The sequence below is a fragment of the Podarcis melisellensis genome (assembly GCF_964234715.1).
Source record: "Podarcis melisellensis genome assembly, chromosome: 9".
NCBI classification, from domain to species: Eukaryota; Metazoa; Chordata; class Lepidosauria; order Squamata; family Lacertidae; genus Podarcis; species Podarcis melisellensis.
The window spans coordinates 15,313,158-15,340,989 of NC_138541.1; the positions used below are offsets into that span (position 1 = coordinate 15,313,158).

Sequence of the window (27,832 nt, forward strand, 5' to 3'; positions counted from 1 at the left end):
ATTGACCTTCTGCTAGCAAAGCAGATACTCTGTCGCTGAGCTATATGCTAAGACAGTGTTTCCCAACCTTTTTTGGGCCAAGGCACACTTTTTTCATGAAAAAAATCTCGAGGCACACCACCATTAGAAAATGTTTAAAAAATTAACTCTGTGCCTATATTGACTATATATAAAGTAACTCTCTTTAATAGGAATCAAATAAACACAAAGAAAGTATTTTATAATTACATTATTATGAAATAGTAAGTAAACAGAAATATGAAAAATTATAAAATACTTTATTCAGTGCGCAACCTGGGCCTGTTTGGCTGAACACAAAGCTGATATTCTGGCTGGAATCAAAGAAAGACACACACATAGCTCTTCGTCAACAGCTCTCAGTCTCTCTCTGTATTTAGTTTTTATAGCAATCATGCTTGAAAAGCTCAACTCACAGAGATATGTACTGGAAAATGGGAGCAATGGCAAAATAGCTTTGTTTGCCAGAAGGGGGAACTCCTTGGCAGTTTCCAACCAAAAACTGTCCAAAGGTAGATCAGCAAATCTCAGCTTGAAACCACGATTTTGGTTAGGTGCTTGTAAAACTAGCTTGTAAAAAAGGCTTAGGTGCTTGTAAAACTAAATTCCTCCAAACTTTTGACAGCACCGAATCTCAAACTTGGAAAAGGCAAGAACAGCAGAGCCAATCAGAGAGCAGTTGGCAAGGCTGTCATGAGAGAGAGAGAGAGAGAAACCCTCTTAAGTACTTGACTTCAGAGGAACTCTTGTACTGTCTTCCAGAGTAGAACTGCCGGATTCACTTCTTGGTGCACAAAACACGCACGCAGCAGGAATGCTATTTCTACTTCTACAACCTCCTTGCCACCTTTTGATTTAAAAGAGCAGCAACACTTGGCTGAGAGAAGACAACTTTCAGCTTTGATTTCTGCTTGCTCACTCACTTCCTCCTGCCCCCCCCGCTCCAAATGCTGTCTGCCAAAAGTCACTCGCCACCCAAATCTCTCCATGCTCCTGAATGCACTCAGCCCTTCATTTCTAGGGAGGAAAAAAACTAAATAATAATAATTTATTATTTGTACCCCACCCATCTGGCTCGGTTTCCCCGGCCACTCTGGGCGGCTTGCAACAAAACACTAAAATACAATAACCTATTAAACATGAAAAGCTTCCCTAAACAGGGCTGCCTTCAGATGTCTTCTGAAAGTTTGGTAGTTATTTTTCTCTTTGACATCTGGTGGGAAGGCCGCCTGCGAGGTCTTGCCCTTGCACCCTGCGCAAGACCCACCTCGCCACCTATGAACAACCACGAAAAACCCCCGACTAAGTGCAAGGTGCATTTATTTTCCTTGGTGCCGCCAAGACATTCCCGGAGAGAAACTGGCGCCGTAACCACAGCAGCCCCTTTTTGCTCCCACCTCTTGGGAAAATCTAAATTTGACTCCTGCCGCCCCCAAACAACCGAGAAGCGGCATGGGCTCGAGTTCGCGTGAGAAGAAGAAACACTCTGCACGTGCCCAGAGGCACTCCGCTTTTCTTTCTGAGCCCGCCGCGATGCACTCTGTACATGCTCGCGGGCGCGCCTGCCTGTCTTTCCAGCCCCCGCAGGGCCCCCCCGGCTCACCTGAGGCCCCGCCGCGCTTCTGCTGCCTGCGGTGGTCGCTCTCGTAGAAGCCGAGCGTCTCGGCGGTGCGCTGCTGCTGCTGCTTCCCGGGGCCGGGCGACGGCGGGCTGGAGGCGGGCGGCGCGGAGCGAGCCGGGGACGGCTGAGGGGAGCGGCACTCGCCGCCCGTGAAGCTGCTCCGCCGCTGCTGCCCGGAGCCCGGCAGGAGCAGGGAGAGCTCCGGGGGGCCGCCGCCGCCGCCCCCCCACCGCCCGCCTTCCCCGCTCCCGGCGGAGGCGGCATCGGCGACGCCCGCCATCTTCACGTGAGCGGCAGCCACAAACTCCGCTCCGCGCGGCGGAGGCGGCGGCTGCTGCTGAGGGAAGCCTCCGCTGGCCCGCCGGAGCACGTCATTGCCGCGCGACAAGGAGCGCACCAGACGGGCCCACCTCTCCAGCGCGCGCGAGCGGCGAGCGGTCCTGGCGGCCATCTTGACGGAGGCAGGAGGGGCGTTGCCATAGCAACCGCCCCCGCGCGGCCTGCTGCTGCTTCTCCTCCTCCTGTCGCCCAGCCCGAAGCCTCACAGCGACGACGCGGAGGGCGGGCGGGAGCGAAGGGAAGCGGGCCCAGCCTCCTCTGGCAGAGTTTCAGCCCGAATAACACCACCACTGCCCCCGCCCCGCCTCTCGCCGCCCGACTCGCCCGCCTCCCTCCCACGGCACACTAGGCAACCTCTCGCGGCACACTAGTGTGCCGCGGCACACCGGTTGGGAAACACTGTGCTAAGAGACCAGTGTGGTCTTCTCACCAGACCTCATGTGTTGGTTCCGTCTTCTAAAATTACTTGGAGAACTCTTCTGTACTGCCAACATTAAGAATGTACAGAAACAAGGTATGATGGGAAAGTATGGTGTGTAAATAGAAACATGGAAAATGCATAAATTAAAGCAAAAAACAGTAATGGATCTTCAATCCCACACCGTAACAGAAGCTGGATCTACACTGACTTTTTTACCGTTATTAGAACGATATTAAATATATCTTTCTTAAACATCACAGGGCATACTGTTAAAACAAAAATGTTCCTTACCTGTTTCCTCCGTAACAACGCAGTTTCCCTGGTTGCTCTGCAGCGCCGTCTGGTGTCACATTTTAATAACGTATTATTAATGCTACAGGCAAAACATAGTATGTCCAAATACATTGTGATAACCATTCCTTAACTCTTCCTTAAAGTTATAAACCATGAATGTAGATCCACCCATAGCCTAGTTTTAAAGAAAACACGTTTTGAAATCAACAATTAAATCTCCAAAGACCATTCAGTACACTAATTTCTACTCTAATTGCTTCAGGCAAACAAACATTTTCTTACGTTGGCTATCACATTCATCCAAGGGGGCAAGGGGGCATACATGCATGGATTTCCATTCTGCCCGTCATCATTGCAACAACCCTGTAAGGAAGACAAGAGTGAGCGACAGACCTAAGGTCACCAAGTGAGCTTCTCAGCTGAGCTTGGAAATCAAGAGTCTAAAAACAACAACGAGAGTCTAAAAGGCTATAGACGAATGGCTAACCTGGCTTGGACAGTTCATATTCAATTTATATACTTCTGATATGAACTAAGCATGGAGTCTAGAATGCACATAAACACATGAACCTTCTATAACTCTGTTCACCAACTCTTTGGGGTATGAGGAAATTGGTTATGGGTAAATCATTGGTTTAAAGTAGTGTTTGGCTGAAGTTCACACACATACTTTCACCGGGACATTCATGTAGTTGCGAAAGAGGGGGGAATTTTTCCCACTTTCAAGTGGAAGGTGAATTCTTTTAACTTTTGAGAATGGGGACTTACCATTATCACCATTGCATCGATACCCCACCCTTGATCCAAAAAAGGCTTTCAGAGCAGCTTACAAAGATCAGTATTAAGACGGCCCTCAGGCTTACATTCTAAAAAGGCACAAGGAAAAAGGAATGGGAGGGGGGAGGAAAAAGCAACCTCAGTTGCAAGTTCTTAAGTCACAGTTTTAACAGCCAAGTTAAGAGCAGCAACTCCTCGCCAATGTCAGTGGTCATTCTGGGTGTCTTGCCAGTGTGGTGTAGTGGTTAAGAGAGGTAGACTCGTAATCTGGTGAACCGGGTTCGCGTCTGCGCTCTTCCACATGCAGCTGCTGGGTGACCTTGGGCTAGTCACACTTCTTTGAAGTCTCTCAGCCCCACTCACCTCACAAAGTGTTTGTTGTGGGGGAGGAAGGAGAATGTTAGCTGCTTTGAGACTCCTTCGGGTAGTGATAAAGCGGGATATCAAATCCAAACTCTTCTTCTTCTTCGATAAAGAGTGGTTCTCACTTGAAAGGTTCCACCCGCCTCCAGAGCAGATCCAGGAGCAACATCCAAGCCCAAGAGGACAGGACAGCTCTTGTCTCACACAACTGACTTGAGGTGGCTTGGAGTGAGCGCAGCCCTGCAATTGTCAGCCAGCCTTGTGTCCTGTGCAATGGGGAAATGTCACTTTGCGGCACCATTCCCCTTCGGCTATTGTACAGGGAACAATGTGGTGCTGATTGCAGCTCCACAGCAGTTGTTACCCACCAAACTAAATGAAATCCACCTTCTGCCTCTCAAAATGCCTCTGCAATTCAGCAGCCCTGTGCCAGCCCTGTAGCCTGTGAAATTACAGAAGAAAAATCGCTCAAATACTCCAGCTAATTGAACTAATGTCAAACCTGGGGATGCAGCAAGCCCCACCTAGTGGGGAAAGCCAGGAATGGGCTTGAAAGTGATATTCTGCGCTGTTGACTTCAAACTTGTATACAGGTGACTCCCCACTTATGCAGGGGTTATGTTCTGGGCATGAAATCCTGTAAAGCGGGGAGCAGCCCTCTCTGCTGCTTTCTCTTCAATCCTTACCAAACTTACTGTATCCAAAAATATCCACAACTAGAATATCTCTCTATATATGGTATGTGTTGCTTTGTCGATTTTGTGGTAAAATGCTCCCTGGCCCATTTTGCAAGTACAATCTGTACTCCTTAAGCTCATCTGAGAGCTAAGCCGACGGGGGAACGAGTTTGGCAAATCAGTCTCTATATTTAGATACATGGGAGGGAGAGACTTAATATAGATGTGAGAGCTTTTTAAAGATTCCTTTACTTCCCCCTCCCTGCCACTGAGTTAAAAATTAAAGTGCGTAAACCCAGATGTTCTTCTGATCAGTTTTCCACCTGCATCAGATGGGGAAATGAGAAGGGACTGTGGCTCAGTGGCCAACTTCAGAAGATGGCTTTTCAGGGCTACAGCCGTGGAGGAATTGTTTAAATTCACCCTCTCACCTCCTGTAGGCCTGATAATCATTACACACACTACCCAAACTGATGCTATGTCTTTCTTTCTTTTTTAAAAACACTGCACGGTAGGAACGTTGGTCAATGTAGTTTGGTACTGTCTATTCTGACTGGCAGAGAATCTCCAGGATTGCAGATGGGGTCTGTCGCAGGTCCAGCCCTACCTAGAGATGATGGGGATTGGACCTAGGACTTCTTGCAGCATGCAAAGCAGATGCTCTACCAAGGAGCTATGGACCCTTGCCCTGAGCTAAATGGCCTTCCAAACATCAAAATCAAAGACACTTTTTTTGCCTTCAGCATCTCACCTAGTATGGAACTTTGTCATTATGCCTAGATACTATATTATGCGACGCAGGTGGTGCTGTGGGTTAAACCACAGAGCCTAGGACTTGCCAATCAGAAGATTGGTGGTTCGAATCCCCACGACGGGGTGAGCTCCCGTTGCTCGGTCCCTGCTCCTGCCAACCTAACAGTTCGAAAGCACCTCAAAGTGCAAGTAGATAAATAGGTACCGCTCTGGCAGGAAGGTAAATGGCGTTTCCATGCGCTGCTCTGGTTCACCAGAAGCGGCTTAGTCATGCTGGCCACATGACCCGGAAGCTGTATGCCGGCTCCCTTGGCCAGTAAAGTGAGATAAGTGCCGCAACCCCAGAGTCGGCCACGACTGAACCTAATGGTCAGGGGTCCCTTTACCTTTATATTATATTAGCAGGGAGTGCCTGGCACTGCCCGGGAATTTGTAGAAACCAAAAAGCACTTTTTACATGGATAGTGTAATATCTCAAGAGGCAGTGTCACCTATGGCCAAAAAAATAGGCAAAGTCAGACCAAAGGCACATTTCAGTCTGCCATCTTGATTTAAAATGGCGGTGGGTGTCCAAATGTTTAAAACGACCACACACCCCAACTCAGGAACCCCCATGCTGAGTTTGGCGAGAGGTGGCCAAACCTATGGACAGCAGATGGGCAGATGGACAAACCGCTTTTCAAAATATATATATTAGATGAGCCACTGTACCAAGTTATATGAGAGCTATAGAGACAACAGGATCAATTGAATCTTTCACTCAGCCATGATGCTTACAAGCGGACCTTAAGACTATTGCCATCTCTCAGTCCCTCCTACCTTACAGGGTTGTTGTGAAAAAATGAGGAAAGAAAAGACTATTGTATGCCACCATGAGATGCCCTGAAGAAGTGTGGGGTTTTTTTATTTAAAAAAAAATGTAATCAGTACACTGTGAATACATTGCACTACACTGTACACCTGTACAGCCCTCTTATTTCATCCTCCATATGGGATCCAAAATCCGTCCTCCCTTTTCTGCACCGAAACCAAATGCCAATGAATGATTACCTTGTCCTTTTAATGAACCACTCATGCGCACAGAAAGAAGCACACCAAACATATCTTCATCCATGAGAAATCTAAGAGCAATTATCAGTTGATCTCTGAAGAGAGAACTGTTTTTCCTCTTCCACACAGTTTGCAAAAGACAACATGCCCCTCACAATCTCCTACATGGGCTGAATGAAATACTCTGTGTCCCTTAAATCCTCCCACCTGAGACGAAAAAACCGAGCACTGAACACAAATGCTTGATCATGATAAGGAACACTTCAACCATTAGCATTTGTCTGTTCTGAAAGTCAGTGAAAGGGAAGGGGGGAATGTGGTGAAAGCTAATGGTCTCCCCCCTTTTGACTTCATGGGTGACAACTGGTGGGTTGATTTCTTGGGAAGGGTTTAAATGCCAGGGGCTGTAGGCATCCAGCAGCAGAAGACGAAAGGAAGAGACTGAGTAAGCCAAGATTGCTCCAAGCTCCACTCTCAGATGTAAGTAAATTTTGGAATGACTGCTCTTAGACGAATCTGTCAGTTTTGGTTTCTCTAAATTTCTCATTTTCCACATCCATTTATAGATATATATTTTCAAAAGTCCTCATGAGAATTCTTCAGCATTTTAGAGTGAATTCCTTCTGATACAGTGGTACCTCTGGTTAAATACTTAATTCATCCCAGAGGTCTGTTCTTAACCTGAAACTGTTCTTAACCTGAGGTACTACTTTAGCTAGTGGGGCCTCCCGCTGCTGCCGCCATGCAATTTCTGTTCTCATCTTGAGGTAAAGTTCTTAACCTGAGGTACTACTTGCGGGTTAGTGGAGTCTATAACCCGAAGTGTTTGTAACCTGAGGTGTTTGTAACCCGAAGTACCACTATATACATATTTATATGTCATTTCCCATACATTTTTGCACAGCAATTTTCTCTAACGCAATGCGTTTCTGGAGGCCATTTCCACCAATATCTATGTTTCTATATGCACACTTTACCAGAGTATATGCATTTTTGTACACATTACTCGTTTGAAGAACTGCATTACAAAATTCAGAAAAAATGTGGTTTTTCTCAGGATGGGTGAGTTTCAGCTCATGTATTGTTTTGGAAAATGCAAATGACGTAAGTTTTCCTTTAAAGGCAAATTGAATTGAATTTCTCTGACATCCTTAGTCCACACACAAACAAGCATTTCTTTTGTCCTGCTATTATTTCAGATTAATCGAGTTTTGTAGGTTGTTGAAGTGCTACTTACCCACACATCACCTGCAGCAAAACTGATTTACCAGGGGCAATAAAGGAACAAATGTAAATGCCATAGTGGGCAATGCTGTCACACTCACCTGCTTTCAAGAAGCCACCTAGTGCCTCTTTGCTTCAGTCTATCCACTGTTCCCTTGCGTTGATGATGGTCCGGCACTGATGAGCAGTGTGCAGTGGGAATGTAGACCACAAAGTGAAAGAGCCTGATCGTGTTGCCACTTAGAAAAGTTCTAGCAAGTTTGCAATCAGCTCTTCAGCTTTTCTTCTTTTATACATGTAACCTATCAACTGACCATTAGAACATCTTCTTCAGGGGATCTTTCACAATGAAGACTGCTGTGATCTGCTGGTGCCTTTTCAGCATTGCCTTGGCTTTGCCAGTAAGTACATTTGCAAAAAAGCAAAAAGCCAAGAATTGTAAATTTGTCTTAATGGCTTGACAGCAGGAGATCCAGCCCCATCATCTCTTTTTTCTACTTTCTCCCCTTCCAAGATTCACCATGAAAAAGATGGCCATGTTGAGAGGGACCGGGAAATAAAGAAGGTACGTAATGCACCCCCTCATTTGCCTCCTGTGGAAAATGAAGCACAGGCCAGGTGTATGATCACCCTAATCCAGTAGATCCAATTTAGCAACACTAAGGCAAAGCATTAATAACAATATTAACATCTGAATAGCATTTTCAGGAGTTCAAAGTGCTTCACATACATTTCATAGTTGTAATCCATTTAACAACCCTATGAAGAAAATCAGTGTTATTAGATGTGTTGGGAACTGATGCCCACAGACAACAGCCTAAGGCAACATACGGAGGTGTTGATGGAGATGTTGTTCAAATCAGGGACTTCCTGATTCATAGCTCAATCTCTTAGACACTATGCTGCACCAGCACACTGTAGTTTTTACTGCTTCTAAATGAGCCTTTGGCACACCAGAAAGACTCACATCCCTATGCTACTTCTTGGCAAACCTTTCATTACGGCCTCCATCTTTGATAATCCACTGATCTACAGAATCAGTCCATAAGAACTCAGTGGCACGTAGAGCCCATACAGTGAGGGACACAGGAGTGGCGCTCAGGCTCACACATGCCCACCACATGTGCAGAATGCTCGACACATGCTAGTACCTGCCCTTTAGATCCATCCCTGTTGCGTGTCAGATGAATTGCGCACATAGGCAAATAACACACAGCACCCTGTGTAAAATTTAGCTTTGCCCCTTTGTTCTGTGTGTGGAGACTGTGTAAAGCAGCCATGTTGCAGCTTAAGGAAAGATGTTTCTTACTTCTTGGTAGACACAATTTCCACATTGTGTGAGTGGCAGTTCCTGTTCTGTTGATTTTGTGAGCCATTCCACAACCCAAGGAAAAGTTACTGATAGAACAAAATAATGCAGCCAGCTCAGTGGAAACTGCCGTTGCTGTGAGGACATTCATCTATTCAAAAGGAACTCTGTAATTAAGAATATCCCATACCCACTCGTTTTTTTTTATTACTGGTATTGATTTTATCACATAAGGATTCTATTTTGGAAGGATTTTGGAGGTCAGTCTTCTCCTTAAAAACCCAGAACTTCAGGCACTTAGAAGGCTGGTGCAAAACATGTCCCATCTACTGATGGAAAACTGAACTTGTGTGTATGTAAAACTTCACCAAACAATCCGCAGGTTTCAATTATGTTCACTGATAACAATGAAGATTACTCACCTCGGGGTTAAAAACTATCTGACAGTCCTGAGGCATATAGTAAGTGTCAAATGGAATACTCATATTAGTACCTTTTCTGTGTTTTAAGAGTGATGAGGTTAATTCTGATCACCAGGGGGAGCCAGTGTGGTGTAGTGGTTAAGAGCCGTAGTCTCATAATCTGGGGAACCGGGTTCGCTTCCCTGCTCCTCCACATGCAGCTGCTGGGTGACCTTGGGCCAGTCACACTTCTCTGAAGTCTCTCAGCCCCTCTCACCTCACAGAGTGTTTGTTGTGGGGGAGGAAGGGAAAGGGGAATGTTAGCTGCTTTGAGACTCCTTAAAGGGAGTGAAAGGCAGGATATCAAATCCAAACTCTTCTTCATCTTCTTCAGGGCAAAGAAGCTGAAGCAGCCAAAGAAAAAACTGAACAGGTATGTAAAGCTTCCTTCGTGCTGAACAAATATAGGAAAGACAACGTCATATTGTGAGATTTATTTTTATTTGCACATTAATATTTGGTATTTGATTTCAGGAACATTGGTTTCTAGAAGGAAGCGATAAAACTAAGGAAGGAAAGGTAAAAACCTAAAAGGACCCCGTTGCACACATTCTGGTCTCCTTAACAAAGGAACTGCTTTAACAGGTTTTGCTCTACTAGATTCTAAACCTCGCAAGCACAGGATCACAGTTTTGGAAGGGATCCACAGGTATAATACAGACTGACACATGCACCCCATCCCCAAACACATTGAGTAGTTGTGGGAAAGACAATGTCTGTGTGTGTGTGTGTGTGTGTGTGTGTGTGTGTGTGTGTGTGTGTCACATTAATACTTGATATTTGTTTTCAGGACCATTCATCTCCAGCAGAAAGTGATAAACCTAAGGAAGAAAAGGTAGGAAATCCTGTTGCACACACCCCAGTCTCCAAGCAGCAAGAGATTCCATGGAAGCCTGCGCGTACTCAATGTTCAGATCCCTTGGAGTGAAGTTCAATGGAGACTGTGGTGTCCTTAGGGCATATGGTTTCATATGCACATATATACAACCTGAGCGTAAGATTCAGGGGTTAACAGCATTAAAACCCCAACAGCTCTTCTTTCCCCATTATGTTTTAAGAAAAGTCCCAAGTCACCACCGGTGAAGACACCAGTGTGTGAAACCTCCCCTCCACTGAAACAGAGACATTTCCCCCTTTCCCTCTCATTCACACAAGTACTGGAAATGCAGGTGGTAGACTCAGGATGGTCAAAACAAAGTTCTGTGCACTGCACAGAACAAGCATATGAAATGAGCTATATCAGGTGGGTCGCTGGCTTAGAACAGGGATGGAGAACCTGTGTCCAGCCACGTGCTGTTGGGAGCTGAGTTCCTACGCAGCACAGCCAAAATGGCCAGCAGCCAGGCATGATGGGAGTTGAAGGGCAACAATATCTGGTAGGCCAGCGACGAGGGCCTTCTGGCGGTTACCTCACTGTCAGAAGCGAAGCTACAGGGAACCAGGCAGAGGGCCTTCTCGGTAGTGGCGCCCGGCGTGTGGAACGCCCTCCCATCAGACGTAAAGGAAATAAACAACTGCCTGACTTTTAGAAGACATCTGAAGGCAGCCCTGTTTAGGGAAATTTTTAATGACTGATGTTTTAATGTCTTTTTACTATTGTGTTGGAAGCCGCCCAGACTGTCTGGGGAAACCCAGCCAGATGGGCAGGGTATAAATAAATTATTATTATTATTATTATTATTATTATTATTATTATTATTATTATTATTAAAGGCCACAGGTTCCCTACCACTGGCTTAGAAATTGCTAAATGAGGATAAATCAATGGTGTGCCAGCCATGACAGCTAAATGGCAGCTCTATATTATGCCAGTTGCTAATGGGCAAACAATCAAGGTGAGCTCTTGCCTTTGAGCCCTGCATGGTGGCCTCCTGGAAGCATCTAACTGGCCAATTTAAGGCTGGATCTACATTGATCTTCTAAAGTTAAACGTTATTAAATGTAACATTTTATACCACTTAATGGCAGTTTTCCATCACCGGTGGCTTGCTGCTCTGCTCAGCATGCCCAGGCTTCCAACTTCGCGCAGCTCTCCCGGCACTGGGCTCCCACGGCTTGCGGAAAGCTGCCTGTTCTGGGGGCTGGGGTTGGGGGAAGCTCGGGCTTCACCCGCCCCAGCCCTGCGCCTGGAGGAAAATATTTTTCCCCTTTATTCCCCCCCCCCCAGAAAAAAACCTAGGTGTGCCTTATGGGTTGGTGCATCCTATGGGGCGAAAAATACGGTACTTGCAATGCCTCCAGACCTCCTTCTGTTAACAGAGTCCAATCTTAAAACACTGGTGTTGAGTCTGTCTCATAAGAATTCTGTCTTGCGAGGGTTTGGGAAGTCAATCTTCCCACACAGAACTTTATGCACTAAGTAAGGTAGTACATAGTGCATCCACTTCACCAAAAAAAACCCGGAGAAGTCAGCTACGATTATCGGCAATATTGAGGATTCCAACTTCAGGGATAACTCCTATCTGAAAAGCATGATGCCTGCAGCAAATGTCAAATGGAATACTCATGTTGGTACTTTTTCTGTGTTTTAAGGATACTGAGGTTAAGTCTATTCAGCAGGACAAAGGAGCGGAAGCAGAAAAAGAAAAAAGTGAAAAAGTATGTAAATCTTGCTTCCCACTGAGCTGCTGCTATTATTATTATCATCATCATCATCATCATCATCATCATTATTTTTATCATATTTATTGAATTTATATACTGCCCTATACCCAGAAGTCTCAGGGTGGTTCACAGAACAAAATCAAAATATAAAACCACAAAATATATAATCAAAATAAATACACACACACACACCTCAATATAGGGAGGACAGCATCACATTGTGAGATATGATTTTTGTTTTCAGGATCATCCTTGTCTAGCTACAAGCGATAGCTCCAAGGTTAAAAAAAAAAATGGTGTGTTGTTGTTGTTTTGAAAAAAGATTTTGGAGGTCAGCATGAAAATCGAGAACTTCAGGCACTAAGGCGCTGGTGCAAAACACATCCAGTCCACTGATGGAAAACTGAACCGGTGCGTGTATGTAAACTGCGCCATAAAATAAACAGGATTCAGTTATGATCAAGGATCATATGAAGACTTCTCACTTCAGAGAAGTTCCTATCTGACAGTCATGAGGCATGAAGTAAGTGCCAGATGAAATACTGATATTGATACTTTTTCTTTGCTTTAAGCATGATGATCACCAGGAGAAAGAAGTTAAAGCAGAAAAAGGAAAAACTGAAAAGGTATGCAAAGTTTCCTTTCTGCTGAATAGATCTGGGAAAGACAACATCCTATTGTGAGATGTGATTTATTTACAGTGGTACCTTGGTTCTCAAACTTAATCCATTCCGGAAGTCCGTTCCAAAACCAAAGCGTTCCAAAACCAAGGCACGCTTTTCCATAGCAAGTAATGCAAACTGGATTAATCCGTTCCAGAGTTTTTAAAAACAACAACCCCCAAACAGCATATTAACATGAATTTTCCTATCTAACAAGACCACTGATCCATAAAATGAAAGCATTAAACAATGTACTGCAGTCACACAATCAATCAGTAGCTGAACTGGGTTCCACACAGTCACACACCAAAAAAAAAAAAAAAGAGCCGCAAAAAACGCAAAATAAATAGCAAAAACAGACATTCCTCAGAGTAACACGCTAAACGGAAGTGTGGTGCTCGAAACAGAAGTGTGGCACTCAAATCGGAAGCGTAACACTCAAAAAGGAGCACGTTCAACTTCCAAAAATTTTGCAAACCAGAACACTTACTTCCAGGTTTGCAGAGTTTGGGTTCCTAGTTGTTTGAGAACCAAGGCGTTTGAGAACCAAGGTACGACTGTATTTTTTACACATTAATATTTTGTATTTGTTTTCAGGACCATTTGACTTCAGCTGTAAGTGACAAAGCTGAAGAAGAAAAGGTAAGGAACCTAAAAGGACCCCGTGGCACACAACCCAGTCTCCAAGCAGCAAGAGATTGCATGGGACCCTGCACATACCCAAGGTTCTGATCCCTTGGAGTGAAGGTCAATGGAGACTGTGGTGTCCTTAGGGCATATGATTTCATGTATACACATATATACAACCTGAGTGTAAGATGGAAGGGCTTATCCCAACAAATCTATATACCCCAACAAATCTTACTTCCCCAGTTGGTTTGCAGGGAAGTCCCAAGCCACCATTTTAGGTCCAGCACAGATCAGCCATATTTCTGTCTCTCTGAAAGACGACGTCATATTGTGAGATGCATTTTCCCCACACACACTAGTGTTTGATTTTTATTTTCAGGAGCATTCTTCTAAAGCTGAAAGCGACAAACCCAAGGAAGAAAAGGTAAGGAACCAAAATAGTTACTATTTCACAAAGGAACTGCTTTAACAGGTTTCTTCTACTAGATGCTAAACTCACAAATACAGGGTCACAGGTTAGGAAGAGACCCACAGCTACCATTCAGAGTGTCTCCCCCAAACCTATAACACACTGAACTAATATGGGAAAGAAAACATCATATTGTTTTTCACATACTGTACTAGTTTTTGATATTTGTTTTCAGGACCATCCTTCTAATGTTGGGAGCGGGAAAACCAAGGAAGATAAGGCAAGAAAACGAAAAGGATTCTATTTCACGACAACTGGGACATTCCTCCTCTAAGCGGTTTATAACTGCAATATTTCAGAATGGTTTCACTGGCTCAGTTACAGATCCTCCTTTCATTGTTAATGTTCTGATAGAGCCCATTCAATTGTTCAGCTTCAGGTTTTAAAGACGTGGGTCAGCTATAATGCCACACCATTGCTTGGTACTTCATACATGAGTCTTGAGTGCTTCTGCCTCTACCTCTCCCTATAATCTCTCAAGCTCCAAGCTCTCGGCACTTCATAATTAGTCCAAAGCAAGCCAACGATAAATACTGCAGCCTATATTGTGGGTTAAACCACAGAGCCTAGGACTTGCCAATCAGAAGGTCGGCGGTTCGAATCCCCATGACGGGGTGAGCTCCCGTTCCTCGGTCCCTGCTCCTGCCAACCTAGCAGTTCGAAAGCACGTCAAAGTACAAGTAGATAAATAGGTACCGCTCCGGCGGGAAGGTAAACGGTGTTTGCGTGCACTGCTCTGGTTTGCAAGAAGCGGCTTAGTTATGCTGGCCACATGACCCGGAAGCTGTACGCCGGCTCCCTCGGCCAATAAAGCGAGGTGAGCGCCGCAACCCCAGAGTTGGTCACAACTGGACCTAATGGTCAGGGGTCCCTTTACCTTTACCTTTTGGGCCACTTCAGCCTTTGAAATTAGCAAACTGAACAGGCCTATTATCGATAAAACAGGCGTTCCAGCCACCAAATCATTTATGTTTCCACCAAAAGGCTTTTTACTAAAACACAGCAGTGTGTTGTGAACAGAGACGGATTTACGCATAAGCTAAATAAGCTATAGCTTAGGGTCCCACTCTCTTGGGGGTCCCCCCAAAAATTTCACTATTAATATACTTCTTAATTGTATTTCAGTTCAACAACTACTTTGATAAAATACATATTTTGTTGTGTGCAAATGGATTTAGATACCTATTAGGTCCATAAATTACCAAATAGCATATATTCAACACAAAAAAACAGTGACAATTTGTTGTTGACAAAGGACAGCAGGACAGATAAAGTGCCTCAATGCGTTCAGTAGCTTAGGGCTTCATCAAACCTAAATCTGTCCCTGGTTGTGGATGAAATATTAGGGTATGGCAGTTTCATTTTTAAGTATTGCTGATATTTGTTCTTTTTTCTGTGTTTGAAGGATTCTGAAGATAAGCCTCCTTCCAAGAGCACTCGGGCGCTGAAGACACCGGTGTGTGAACCCCCCCCCCCTCCACTGAAACAGAGACATTTCCCCCTTTCCCTCTCATTCACACAAGTACTGGAAATGCAGGTGGTAGACTCAGGATGGTCAAAACAAAGTTCTGTGCACTGTACAGAACAAGCATATGAAATGAGCTATATCAGGTGGGTCGCTGGCTTAGAACAGGGGTGGAAAACCTGTGTCCAGCCACGTGCTGTTGGGAGCTGAGTTCCTACGCAGCACAGCCAAAATGGCCAGCAGCCAGGCATGATGGGAGTTGAAGGGCAACAATATCTGGTAGGCCACGGCTGAGGGTCTTCTGGCGGTTCCCTCACTGCGGGAAGCTACAGGGAACCAGGCAGAGGGCCTTCTCGGTAGTGGCGCCCAGCCTGTGGAACACCCTCCCATCAGATGTCAAGGAAATAAACAACTGTCTGACTTTTAGAAGACATCTGAAGGCAGCCCTGTTTTTAATATTTTGTCAGAAGCCGCCCAGAGTGGCTGGGGAAACCAGCCAGATGGGCAGGATATAAATAAATTATTATTATTATTATTATTATTATTATTAAGGCCACAGGTTCCCTACCACTGGCTTAGAAATTGCTAAATGAGGATATGAGGAAATGAGAATTAGCCAGTTGCTAATGGGTAAACAATCAAGGTGAGCTCTTGCCTTTGAGCCCTGCATGGTGGCCTCCTGGAAGCATCTAACTGGCCAATTTAAGGCTGGATCTACATTGATCTTCTAAAGTTAAACATTATTAAATGTAACGCTTTATACCACTTAATGGCAGTTTTACATCGCCGGTGGCTCGCTGCTCTGCAGTGCCCTCTGGTGTCACATTTTAATAACGCACTTTTAACATTATAAATGACGAGTGTAGATCCGCCCGAAGACTCTTGATCTGACTCAGAAGGGCTCTTGATATTTAATACCATGGAATTCATGGGATATAATATCCCGCCCCAAACTAAATGTTTGAAACAACTTAACTCCTTATCAGTTCTATCAAAAGCATATTTAACTATGTTTTAATTAGCCAAATTTTAGTCTTCCGACTCTATCTCTATTTTCTGACCAAAGTAATTTGTTCAATCAACTGCTGAGATTTATCCCTATATTCAGCAGTATAATGCAGAACCTCAAAACATGCTCTGTAAACTGGCATAAAACGCTTCCTCCCTTTTAAAATACAGTGGGGAAAACAACTTTCTGCAGAAAAGAGAAATTGTGACTGGGAGAGCCCTTTGTTTCTGTAATGAAGTTACAGTCTTGTGTGGTGGAGAGAGCTTTAGCAGCTGAAAAGTTTGATTTTTGAATACTGATTTTGGTTCTCTTTCTGTGGCTCAGGATGCTGAAAATCAACCTGCTTTCAAGAATCTGGAAAAATTCGGTCTGGTATGTAAAGCGTCATGGTCATTGAACTGCCCAAAGAAATGTAGCAGGAAAGTGTCGTTATTGGTGGAATTATGAATTCTAGCTTGATAACAAAACAAATATTATTTGGAACAATCACTTGACCAACAATCTAAGGAATTATGGCAGGACTTTTCCTTGCTATGGATATGATTTTATTGTTGATGTGGGCCATATGTGATAGCTATTAACACTGCAACCCTGACCCCACTTACTTGAGAGTAAGCCCTGTTGAATTCAATTCGGCTTACTTCTGTGTGAACATGGTTAGGATTGTGCTGTTTGTTGCTACACTGCATATGGAACAAGAAGTGTGGAATCTTTCACCACCTAAGCAGTGATGCAGAAAACTAAGAGCAATCAGTCCAAACAGGGGCCCATCAATAATGTTCCAATGAAAATATCGTGCTTTCAACAGGAGATATCTGACTTTCCGCATTCTTGATTTTCAGAAGTCATTTGCTTTGGACGTGAGAGATGACGACCAGGAGGTGAGATGGCAGAATTCAATAAAGTCAAATGTTTGTCTTTTCTTGTTTAATTATTACAATAGCAGCTTTCATTATGCATTTGTCAGTTTTAGGTCGGATACCCCTTTCAATGTTACCATTTACCGTATTTTTTGCACTATAAGACACACCCGACCATAAGACGCACCTAGTTTTAGAGGAGGAGAACAAAAAAAATATATATTCTCTCCCTCTCTGTGCAGCACCTCTCCAGCGAAGTGAAGTCAGAACAGCAAGAGGGATTGCTGCTTTCACAATCCCTCTTGCTGTTTTGGCTTCTGGGATAGCTGCGCAGCCTGCATTCGCACCATAAGACTCACACACATTTCCCCTTACTTTTAAGGAGGGGGAAAGGTGCGTCTTATAGAGTGAAAAATATGGTATGTTTCTTCTATTATTTTTTCCTTTGCATTTTTTGAAGTAGAATAGTTCCTATCTGTGTTGTAAGCATGTTCCCCCCAGAGCAGGAATAGGAACCTGATGTCCTCCAGATGTTGCTGGATAAATCATGACCCTCTGTTGCTTTTATTAAGTTCCACTCTTATGTGGTGGAGAGAACATTATGAATGGGAAAGTTTCATTCTGAATACAGTTTCTGGTTCTTTTTTTAAGGCTCAGGATGCTGAAAACCATCCTGCTGCCAGACAACTTCAAGCTCTATTAGAAGATTTTCAGGTATGTAAAGTATCTTTGCTGTTGAATTCTCCAGAGATATATAGCAGGAAAGTATCCACAAGGTTCAGGGTCAGGAATTATGACTCCTAACATGATAACAAAAAATATAATAAAATTGGAGCAATAACTTGACCATTAATATGAGGAAATATAGCCAGATTTTTCCTTGCTATAGGTAGGATTTAATTGCTGGTGTGGCCCATATGTGACAACTACGAAGGCTCCAATCCTGACACCATTAACCTGGGATTAAGTTACACTGCATTCAGTAGAGCTTATTTCTGAGTGGGCAGTCTTAGAATTGTGCTGTTTGTTACTATACTACATTCTGAAGTAGAAGTGTAGACACTCCTGCCCTCTCGCACCACCTAAGCACTGATGCAGAAATCTAAAGGTGGTTGTTGTTTAGTCGTCTCCGACTCTTCGTGACCCCATGGACCAGAGCACGCCAGGCACTCCTGTCTTCCACTGCCTCCTGCAGTTTGGTCAAACTCATGTTTGTAGCTTCGAGAAACACTGTCCAACCATCTCATCCTCTGTCGTCCCCTTCTCCTTGTACCCTCAGTCTTTCCCAACATCAGGGTCTTTTCCAGGGAGTCTTCTCATGAGGTGGCCAAAGTATTGGAGCCTCAGCTTCACGATCTGTCCTTCCAGTGAGCACTCAGGGCTGATTTCCTTAAGAATGGATAGGTTTCAGTCCAAATGGAGCCCTTTTCACATAAATCATTTTCAATCAGACAATTGTGTCGTTGTCAGGAGAAATAAGACTTTCCATGCTACAGGTTTTCTCTGTATTTTTGGTTCTTTTTATGTGCTCAGGATGCTGAAAACCGTCCTGCTGTCAAACAACTGCAAGCTCCAATGAAACATTCTCAGGTATGTAAAGTTTCTTTGCTGTTGAACTCTCTGGAGAAATATAGCAAGGAAGTATCCACAAGGTTCAGGGTCGTCATTGGTAGAATTATGACTTCTGACACGAAAACCAGGGCCAGATTTAGACAAAGAAGGGGCCCTAGGCTACTCTACTTGTGATGCCCCTCCCAATCCCCTACCCTCACGACTAGAAGAAAATGGAAGAGTACTATAAACAAAATTAATTGAAGCCAAGGATGTGAAGGGTATTTCTCCTCTTAAAGACATAAGATACTATTGTTAAATACCATGGTGGTTTTAAAAAATGCATAAATGTTAAAATTAACACTGAAAAACTATTGCAGCAGCTGAACTCTGTAAACCTTTTATGGAATAAACATTATTTTTTAGGAAAATGAAGTTGTAATGTTATTCTTTAAAAAAAAAATCCTTGAGTTTACATATTATATTGCCTGGGAAGTGTAAATACCATATTTTTTCCATGTATAACATGTGTATAAGATGACCCCTTATTTTAAACTTCAAAAATTTAGGAAAAAATATAGTCTTATACACAGAAAAATACGGTAATGTGATCATGGTTACCTGACAGTGTGGCACTTTTAGAATCTACTTTATGTTTTCATTAAACAGTCAGTTTTAAAATACATATTAAGAAGTAAACTACAACCATCAAATACAGTAAGACTGAAAATGTTTTTTTCTAGCCTTCCTCATAGCAAAATCATCCAAAACTTCATCAAAATTTGTTTGTCTAAGTTTGTCACTTTCAATGTACAAAATGCTCAGTGTAGACAACCTCTCTTGAGACATTGTGGCCCTTAATTCATTTTTAATTCTTTTGCGTCTTGAAAAACTCCTCTCTCCTGAGCAGTTAGTGACCATAAAGCTAAGAAATAGCCGCAAGATTGTTTCCACATTAGCAAAGGCCAGCTGAATTTTTTCCTTGTATATAATTTGAGAAAGGTCTGTATGAGACAGAGAGTGCTCTGCTGTAAGCCCATGTCTTTGTCTCACGTACAGGTGAAAGTGCAAGAGTTCATCAAGAAGTTTCAGGTCAGTATCTTCTGGGTATGCTTCCATTAACAGTTCAACACCTTGCTCAATTTCTTGCTTAGATGCTGTCAGATTAGCAAGAATGGAAAACAATTGTGCAACATCACTGTACACAGTACTTCTTATTTTAAATTGGCTTCAAGCGCATCTAATATAGGAATTAAGGATTTTATCCTAAACTTATCTCTTGAAGAAAGTGCATCGAAGGCATCAGGTGCACTTTTTTTTGCCATTTCCTCACTCTTTGTCTCCTTGTTTTGTAGTTAACATTTGGCAAGGTGGCCTTTGCTTGTTTCTCAAGCTCATCAAAATCTTCTCTAATTTTCCTTATAAAATCCAGAATTGAACTGTACAAATTTGCACAAGAACTCATCAACAGGTCTGATTTCTGAAGAGCTTTGCTGACCTTGTGAAAATGACCTAGCACACGGGCCCAAAAATGCAGCATAAACACAAATTCCATTTCTTCCATCTTCTGCATAAGATTATTAGCTTGAAGCCTGGTCTCCCCCTTCCCTTTAACGTCAGAGTACAAATGACTGAGGGCATTAGTGATAGCACTGTAACGTTCCAAAACAGCTTCTGTGGATTTTGCGTGTGTGTCCCACCTAGTGTCTGACAAATATTTAGGCACTTTAGACTCAGGTCTGCCCATCTCTTTGTGGAGGATGAAAAGAAGGTGTAAATTTCATTGATAATGGCAAAACAGTTCACTGCATCAAGGCAGCAATCCACAGCTGAATGGTAAAATGTGACTTTCCACACTCTTTTGATTTTCAGAACTCACCTGCTTTTGACTTGACAGAGGTTGACCCAGAGGTAGGATGGCAACATTTAATAAAGTTGGAACTTTCCCCTTTCATAGTTAATTATAAGCAGCTTCCCTTATGTTTTGATTGTTTTTAGGTAAGACCCTCTTCCAACAAATTATTTATGTTTCTTCTAAGGGTGGTGCTGTGGGTTAAACCACAGAGCCTAGGATTTGCCAATCAGAAGCTTGGTGGTTCGAATCCCCACGACGGGGTGAGCTCCGGTTGCTCAGTCCCAGCTCCTGCCAACCTAGCAGTTCGAAAGCATGTCAAAGTGCAAGTAGATAAATAGGTACCACTCTGGTGGGAAGGGAAACGCCGTTTCCGTGCCGTTCTGGTTCACCAGAAGTGGCTTAGTCAGGCTGGCCATATGACCCGGAAGCAGTACGCCAGCTCCCTCGGCCAGTAAAGTGAGATGAGTGCCGCAACCCCAGAGTCGGTCACGGCTGGAGCTAATGGTCAGGGGTCCCTTTACCTTTACATTTCTTCTGATGGTCTTTTTTAATCACATTTTTGAATTTTAAATGTTTGGTCATGAGTTGTCAGAATGTTTTCATCTATGGCAGGGATGAGAACCTGTTCCCCTCATGCTGTGATTGGACCACAATTCCCATCATCCTTCACCATTGGGCCTGATGGGAGTTGAAATCCAACAACATCTGGAGAGCCACAGGTTCCCCATTCCTTATCTAGAGTCCAGAATAGTTAATACGCCAATCTTGAGAGACAGTTCACACTTTACATGAGGACAAGTATAAGATAAAACACATTATGAGTGGGACAGCTCTCTGTTGCTTTTATGAAGTTGCCCATTTGTGTGGTGGGGAGAACATTACAAATGGAAAACTTTCATTTTGAATATGGATTTTTGTTCCTTTTTTTTCCTTTGGCTCAGGATGCTGAAAGTCAACCAGTTTTCAAACAACTGCAGTCTCCTGCAGAAGCTTCTCAGGTATGTAAAGTTTCTTTGCCAGTGAACTATCCGGAGAAATGCAACAGGAAAGTGTTATGTACTGAGTTGAATAGGATCCAAAATGCAGCAGTCTGATTGGTCCTAGAACAATAGGATCCATAATGCAGTAGTCTGATTGGTCCTAGAACAATAGGATCCATAATGCAGCAGTCGGATTGGTCCTAGAACAATGCAGCAGTATGATTGGTCTGCAGGAGCCACCCAATCCGGCTCCAGATGGAAGTGAATCCACAACCTGATTGGCCTACAGGAGAATTCCGGAATTAGCCAATCACGGGCAGCCCATTGTGTAAATAATGTATATAAAGTAGATACTTTGAGGGGACTTTCATTCCTCCTCACCACTATGAGCTGAATAAAGAGCATGAAATCCACTCTTGACTCTGAGTATATTTCAGAAAGTCACCACAAAGTCTTCAGGGTCATCAGTGGTGGAGTTATGACTTCTAACATGATAACAAACAAACAAACAAATATTTGAAGCAATAGCTATGGCAAGATTTTTCTTTGCTGTGATCTTATGACTCGCTGATGTGGGCCATATCTAAGCAGTGATGCAGAAATCTAAGAGAAATCAGTGCAAATGGGGGCCCTTTTCACATAAATCTTTTTTAATCAGAAAATTGTGCACTTGTCAGGAGAAATATGACTTTCCACACTCTTCATTTTCAGAACTCACCTGTTTCAGACTTGACAGAGGTTGACCAAGAGGTATGATGGCAGCATTTAATAAATTTGGAACTTTCCCCTTTCATAGTTACCATATTTTTTGCTCTATAAGACTCGCTTTTTCCCTCCTAAAAAGTAAGGGGAAATGTGTGTGCGTCTTATGGAGCGAATGCAGGCTGCGCTGCTATCCCAGAATCCAGAATAGGAAGAGGGATCGCTGCTTTCGCTGCGCAGCAATCCCCCTGGCTGTTCTGGCTTCTGAGATTCAGAATTTTTTTTCTTCTTGTTTTCCTCCTCCAAAAACTAGGTGCGTTTTATGGTCTGGTGCGTCTTATAGAGCAAAAAATACGGCAATTAGATGCAGCTTCCATTATGCTTTGATTGTCTTTAGGCGGGACACTACTTTCAGTATTTTCATTGACATTTCTTCCAGCACCTTATTAAATAAATATTTTTTTGCAGTAAAATAGTTGTAGGAATGTTTCCATCTAGAGCCAGGATGGGAAATCTGTGGTCCTCCTGCTGCTGTTGGACTACAATTTCCATCATCCTTGACCATCGACCTTGTTGTTGGTTCTGATGGGAATTGGAATCCAACAACTTCTTTTCGCAAGACGAAAAAAACTTGCGAGTTCCCGCGGGTTTTTTCGCCTTTTTCGCCCTTTTCCTAAGCCGCTAAGCCGCTTAACAGCTGATCCGCTGATAAGCCGCTTAACAGCTGATCGCTAAAAGCTGCTAGACCGCTAATAGCGCTAATCCGCTAAGCTGTCAATGGGCTTGCTTCGCAAGACGAAAAAACCGCTAGACGAAGAGAATCGCGGAATGGATTCTTTTCGTCTTGCGAGGCACCACTGTAAAATGGTAGCATTTAATAAAGTTGAAACTTTCCCTTTCCTTATATATTAGCAGCTTTAATTATGCTTTCATCGGTTTTACATTGGCTCCCAGTACGTTTCCGAGCACAATTCAAAGTGTTGGTGCTGACCTTTAAAGCCCTAAACAGCCTCAGTCCAGTATATCTGAAGGAGCTTCTCCACCCCCATCATTCTGCCCGGACACTGAGGTCCAGCTCCGAGGGCCTTCTGGTGGTTCCCTCACTGCGAGAGGCCAAGTTACAGGGAACCAGGCAGAGGGCCTTCTCGGTAGTGGCGCCCGCCCTGTGGAACGCCCTCCCATCAGATGTCAAAGCGATAAACATCTACCTGACATTCAGAAGACATCTGAAGGCAGCCCTGTTCAAGGAAGTTTTTAATATGTGACATTTTAGTGTATCTTTCATCTTTGTTGGAAGCCGCCCAGAGTGGCTGGGGAAACCCAGCCAGATGGGCGGGGTACAAATAATAAATTATTATTATTATTATTATTATTATTATTATTATTATTATTATTATTATTATTTTATTGTTATTGTTATTTTCGGTTGTATACCCCGTTAAATACTGCCATTTATGTTTCTTCTAATGATGTCCTTTATCACATTTTTTGAAGTAAAAAGGTTCCTAACTGAGTTGTAAGCAGGGGTTTTTTTCCAGCCAGAATTCACTTGCGCAGAGTTCTCTGGTGGCCACGATTGCCCTTGTAAGATAACAAGGGAGGCATTCATGGTGAATTCCGGCACCCCTTTTTCTAGAAAAATGGCATTGGTTGTAAGAATGGTTCCCCACAGAGCAGGGACAGGAACCTGTGCTCTCACAGCTGTGGTTAGATAAACCATGACCCTCTGTTGCTTTTATTAAGTTCCGCACTGATGTGGTGGAAATAATACAGGTTTTGGTTCTTTTTCTATGCCCAGGATGCTGAAAACCATCCTGCTGTCAAACAACTGCAAGCTCCAGCAGAAGATTATCAGGTATGTAAAGTTTCTTTGCTGTTGAACTCTCCGGAGAAATATAGCAAAAAAAAGTATCCACAAGGTTCAGGGTAGAATTATGACTTCTAAGATGATACAAAGCATTTATATATTGGGAGCAATAACATGACCAGCGATATAAGGAAATATGGCAATACCTTTCTTTGCTATGGATAGGAGTTATTTGCTGATGGGCTGCAGTCCTGACCCCATTGACCTGGGAGTAAGCCATACAAATCATTTTTAACAAGACAATTGTGCTGTTAAAATCCACTCTCTTGATTTTCTGAACTCATCTGCCTTGGACTTGACAGAGGTTGACAAAGAGGTAATACGGCAACATTTAAAGTTGGGACTTTCCCTCTTCGTATTTAATTATAAGAAGCTTGCATTATGCTTAGATTGGTTTTAGGCAAGACACTGCTTTCAGTATTATCATTTAAGGTAAAGGTAAAGGTACCCCTGCCCGTACGGGCCAGTCGTGTCCGACTCTAGGGTTGTGCGCCCATCTCACTTAATAGGCCGGGGGCCAGCGCTGTCCGGAGACACTTCAGGGTCACTTTTCCAAACACTTCTTCTCCTTCTTCCATTTTTTGAAGTAAAATGGCAGTAGGAATGCTTCCATCTAGATCAGGGGTGGGGAGTTTTTTGCCCCCCAGCTGTTGTTGGACTACAGTTCCCATCTGCCTTGACCATTGATGGTGATGCTTCTCCTGATGTCAGTTGGAATCTAACATCTTATCTAGTAACTTATCACACTGAGTTTTTACAGAATGGACTATGGTTAAGTTGCTTCAATTAACTACTACAAACAATCAACTTGATATGAACACATTTTTGTTCAAAGGTTTTATTATGTTTCTATCAGTGAATATATGATGCCACACATACAAGAATGTATTTTTTTTATTTCAGAGTTCTCGCTTTGATGTCAGGGCTGGCACCCATGCACAAATGTAACATTCAGTATACAGTCGTACCTTGGAAGTCAAACGGAATCCATTCCGGAAGTCCATTCGATTTCCAAAATGTTCAAAAACCAAAGTGCGGCTTCTGATTGGCTGCAGGGGCTTCGTGCAGCCAATTGGACGCCCCATCAAATATTCGGCTTCCAAAAATAGTTCGCAAACCGGAACAGTCACTTCCAGGTTTGCGGTGTTTGGGAGCCAAAACATTCGACTCACCAGGTGTTAGTCAACCAAGGTACGACTGTATTTGGGTTTTTCCAATACCAATGTATTGTTTGACCTTTTCACTATGTTTCAGGCAGCCTTGTCATAGACATAGCTTTTGACATTATCTATTTTGCTTTTTCAGAGTGCTCCTTCTTCGGATGAAGCTATAGAGAAGATTGAACCACAAGTAAGCTTTCTTATAGAGAACTATACAGTGAGTGTGTATGAATAACTTGTTCATGAGTAACTTACAGGATTAGTTGTCAAGGTCTTTAGCAGATACAAAACAGAGCAGACCATGGTTTACAAATTGGGAACTAACCTTGTGCATGTGCAAAATTTTGGATCGCTCTTTCTCCCAGCCATACCTGGAGATACCTAGAATTGAATCTGGCACTAGAGCTTGTGGAGAAATCCAATCACATTCACATTTAAAGGCAAGCCTCCTTAATTCATACTTTCCAACACAATACATGACCTAAAACAGCAATCTTTTGAAATTCACACTTCTCTGAATTTTGTGACCCCAGCCAACTAAGGTGTATAAAAATGCATATACAGTGTGGTTAAAAATGCATATGTTCAGTGCTTTTTTTCTAAAAATAAAATGCTTAGGGGTACTCTCATTTTCCTACTCATATTAAAATATTGCCCCTCAATGAGGCCAAACTTAGATTCACAAAATCTTTAGGGGTATGCGTACCCCTGCATCCCCCTATGCAAAACCAATACTCTACTAATGAACTCCAGTCCTTCCCTAATGGTTTGAAATTAGTTTGCAACCGTGATTACAACGAAAAGCGATTCACATTAACTATAGTGTCCTTGGAACTCTAAACCACCTTTAACCCTCTTTCCTGACAAGAGAAATGGAGTTGCTTTAAAAAGGGCAGCACCAAGGTTTTGCATCTGGCAGAACTCTACAGATATAACAGTAATATACTGGGTTGTTGTTGTTGTTTTGTTACAGGTATCCTTTTTAACAGAAGAAAACAATAACGTTGCTGAGCAACAGGTAAAAATTACAACATAGAAATCTAACTCTGCTTCAGTTAGTTCATTATAAGCATCACTTTGGCATTGGCTGTGAGAATGCCAATAGTCAGTATGGCTAAAGTTTAGCCCTCTGCTGGTTTTAGTTTTTTGAGATAAAGTATTATTACCTATAGAAGCACAAATTTAAGTATCCTAAGATTTAAATGACTGCTTTAATCATACACACACACTGGGTAGCTCAGTGATAACTGCTATAACAAATAAGGCAAATTTAGAAATTCTAGGCAATAGAATATTCTTAGCTTACTTTCCTCCAGAGGTGCACCTTAATGATCACAACTACAGGTAGATTTTAGCCCGTGAGGCTTCAACTGGTGGGTCACGGCTTCTAAGTCGTCACGCTCTTCATGTTAACTGTTTAATTTATTAGCAGTAAATGCATTCTAGTAGTTCAACCTTTGGTTTTAGGAGAGATGCTCATTTCTTGCCTTGTGTGCCATCACAGCAGTTTTTATTGATTGCATGATTGAATGTGTAAGTCACTATTTAAGGATTTCATAGGATAATAGAATTCTATAAATTCTTTAACTTTTCACGGTCAGATTTTTTTGGGGGGGGGGGAGTGCGGTTTATATTCAAGGCCAATACCGTAATTTTATTACATTTTTGACAGGTCTTTGATGAAAGTGAACCATCAGCAGATGTCCTCGGGGATTTCCAGGACAGTGAGGAAGCTGACGTTTGAAGTGTAGAAGTCTAATATGAAACCTGTGCCTCTAAAATAACTACAATCATCAGAGGTCCTTGAAACTGCCTAGCATTGACAATGAAATTTCTGCTTTCAAAGCAAGGAAGATTAACGTTAAAATGTGGACACAAATCAGTAATATTCTTTTTCTCAGCTAGGCAGGTGGAAACTTGTTTTCATGTCAACATTTATTTTCAAGAATGAGTTTGATTTCAGCTAGTAAAGATCCAAATACAACAGGCTTTATTATATAAACAAATTGAAGCCTTTAGTTCTCATTTCCACTAAAGCAATGCAAGCCTTTCTGTGTAGCTCATTCTCATTTTCATCATGAAAAGCAAAAGAAAAACCCAGAGGGTCTTCTATGTGATTCACGTTTAATGATTTTAACACTTGAAATAAATGTTGTCTAAATGAGCAGTGTTGTCTATTTTCCAAAGTACACCAAAACACACTCAGGCATGTTGATCTGTTTAAAAACACAAAAAGCACCAGCCAGCAGGCCAACAACCATCTATTGAAACTGGGGACCAAAGAATGTGAGACTTGGCACTAACGGAAAACATCGCACATAAGAAACATGAAAGCAAGTTAGTTAAATTGGACCCTTTTTAGTATCAGTCTCTCCCTCAGGAGGTTGTGGACTCTCCTTTCGAGGATTTTAAGCAGAGGTTGGATGGCCATCTGCTATGGATGCTTTAGCTGAGATCCCCGCATTGATATAGAAAAAATAGGGGTGGTTGGCTTTTGCTGCCCAACTCCCCAAGGGACTGAGTCCCCTAAGTCCATGATCGGTCAGAGATGAATGGATGAAGGCAGGATGCAGGGAAAGCAAGGCAGCTCTTTATTTTTCTGTTGTGACAGTTTCCTCCCCTCCTAGGAAGGAGGCATGAGAGACCCAGAACCAAGAAGAAACATCTCTTTTAAGGGTTTGCGTTTTGGCATGGAGAAGAAGGACACCCCC

At 43.0% G+C, this 27,832-nt stretch overlaps 1 protein-coding gene across 1 annotated transcript; it reads left to right on the top strand.

Annotated features, from left to right (window-relative positions):
• Window positions 1-5,819: 5,819 nt before the first annotated feature.
• On the top strand, window positions 5,820-27,285 carry LOC309377252 (uncharacterized protein; the record flags this gene model as incomplete). The annotated part of the gene is made up of 20 exons (XM_081924241.1): window positions 5,820-5,825; window positions 6,701-6,793; window positions 7,858-7,938; window positions 8,052-8,102; window positions 9,357-9,383; window positions 9,642-9,680; window positions 9,782-9,826; window positions 10,098-10,142; window positions 13,583-13,627; window positions 15,078-15,128; window positions 16,471-16,518; window positions 16,989-17,027; window positions 17,658-17,720; window positions 18,540-18,596; window positions 20,430-20,468; window positions 22,104-22,142; window positions 23,893-23,949; window positions 25,267-25,311; window positions 26,095-26,139; window positions 26,794-27,285. 20 exons carry the CDS (start codon window positions 5,820-5,822, stop codon window positions 26,863-26,865), a joined length of 987 nt encoding a protein of 328 aa, XP_081780367.1. The 3' UTR covers window positions 26,866-27,285.
• Between the last annotated feature and the right edge of the window lie 547 nt (window positions 27,286-27,832).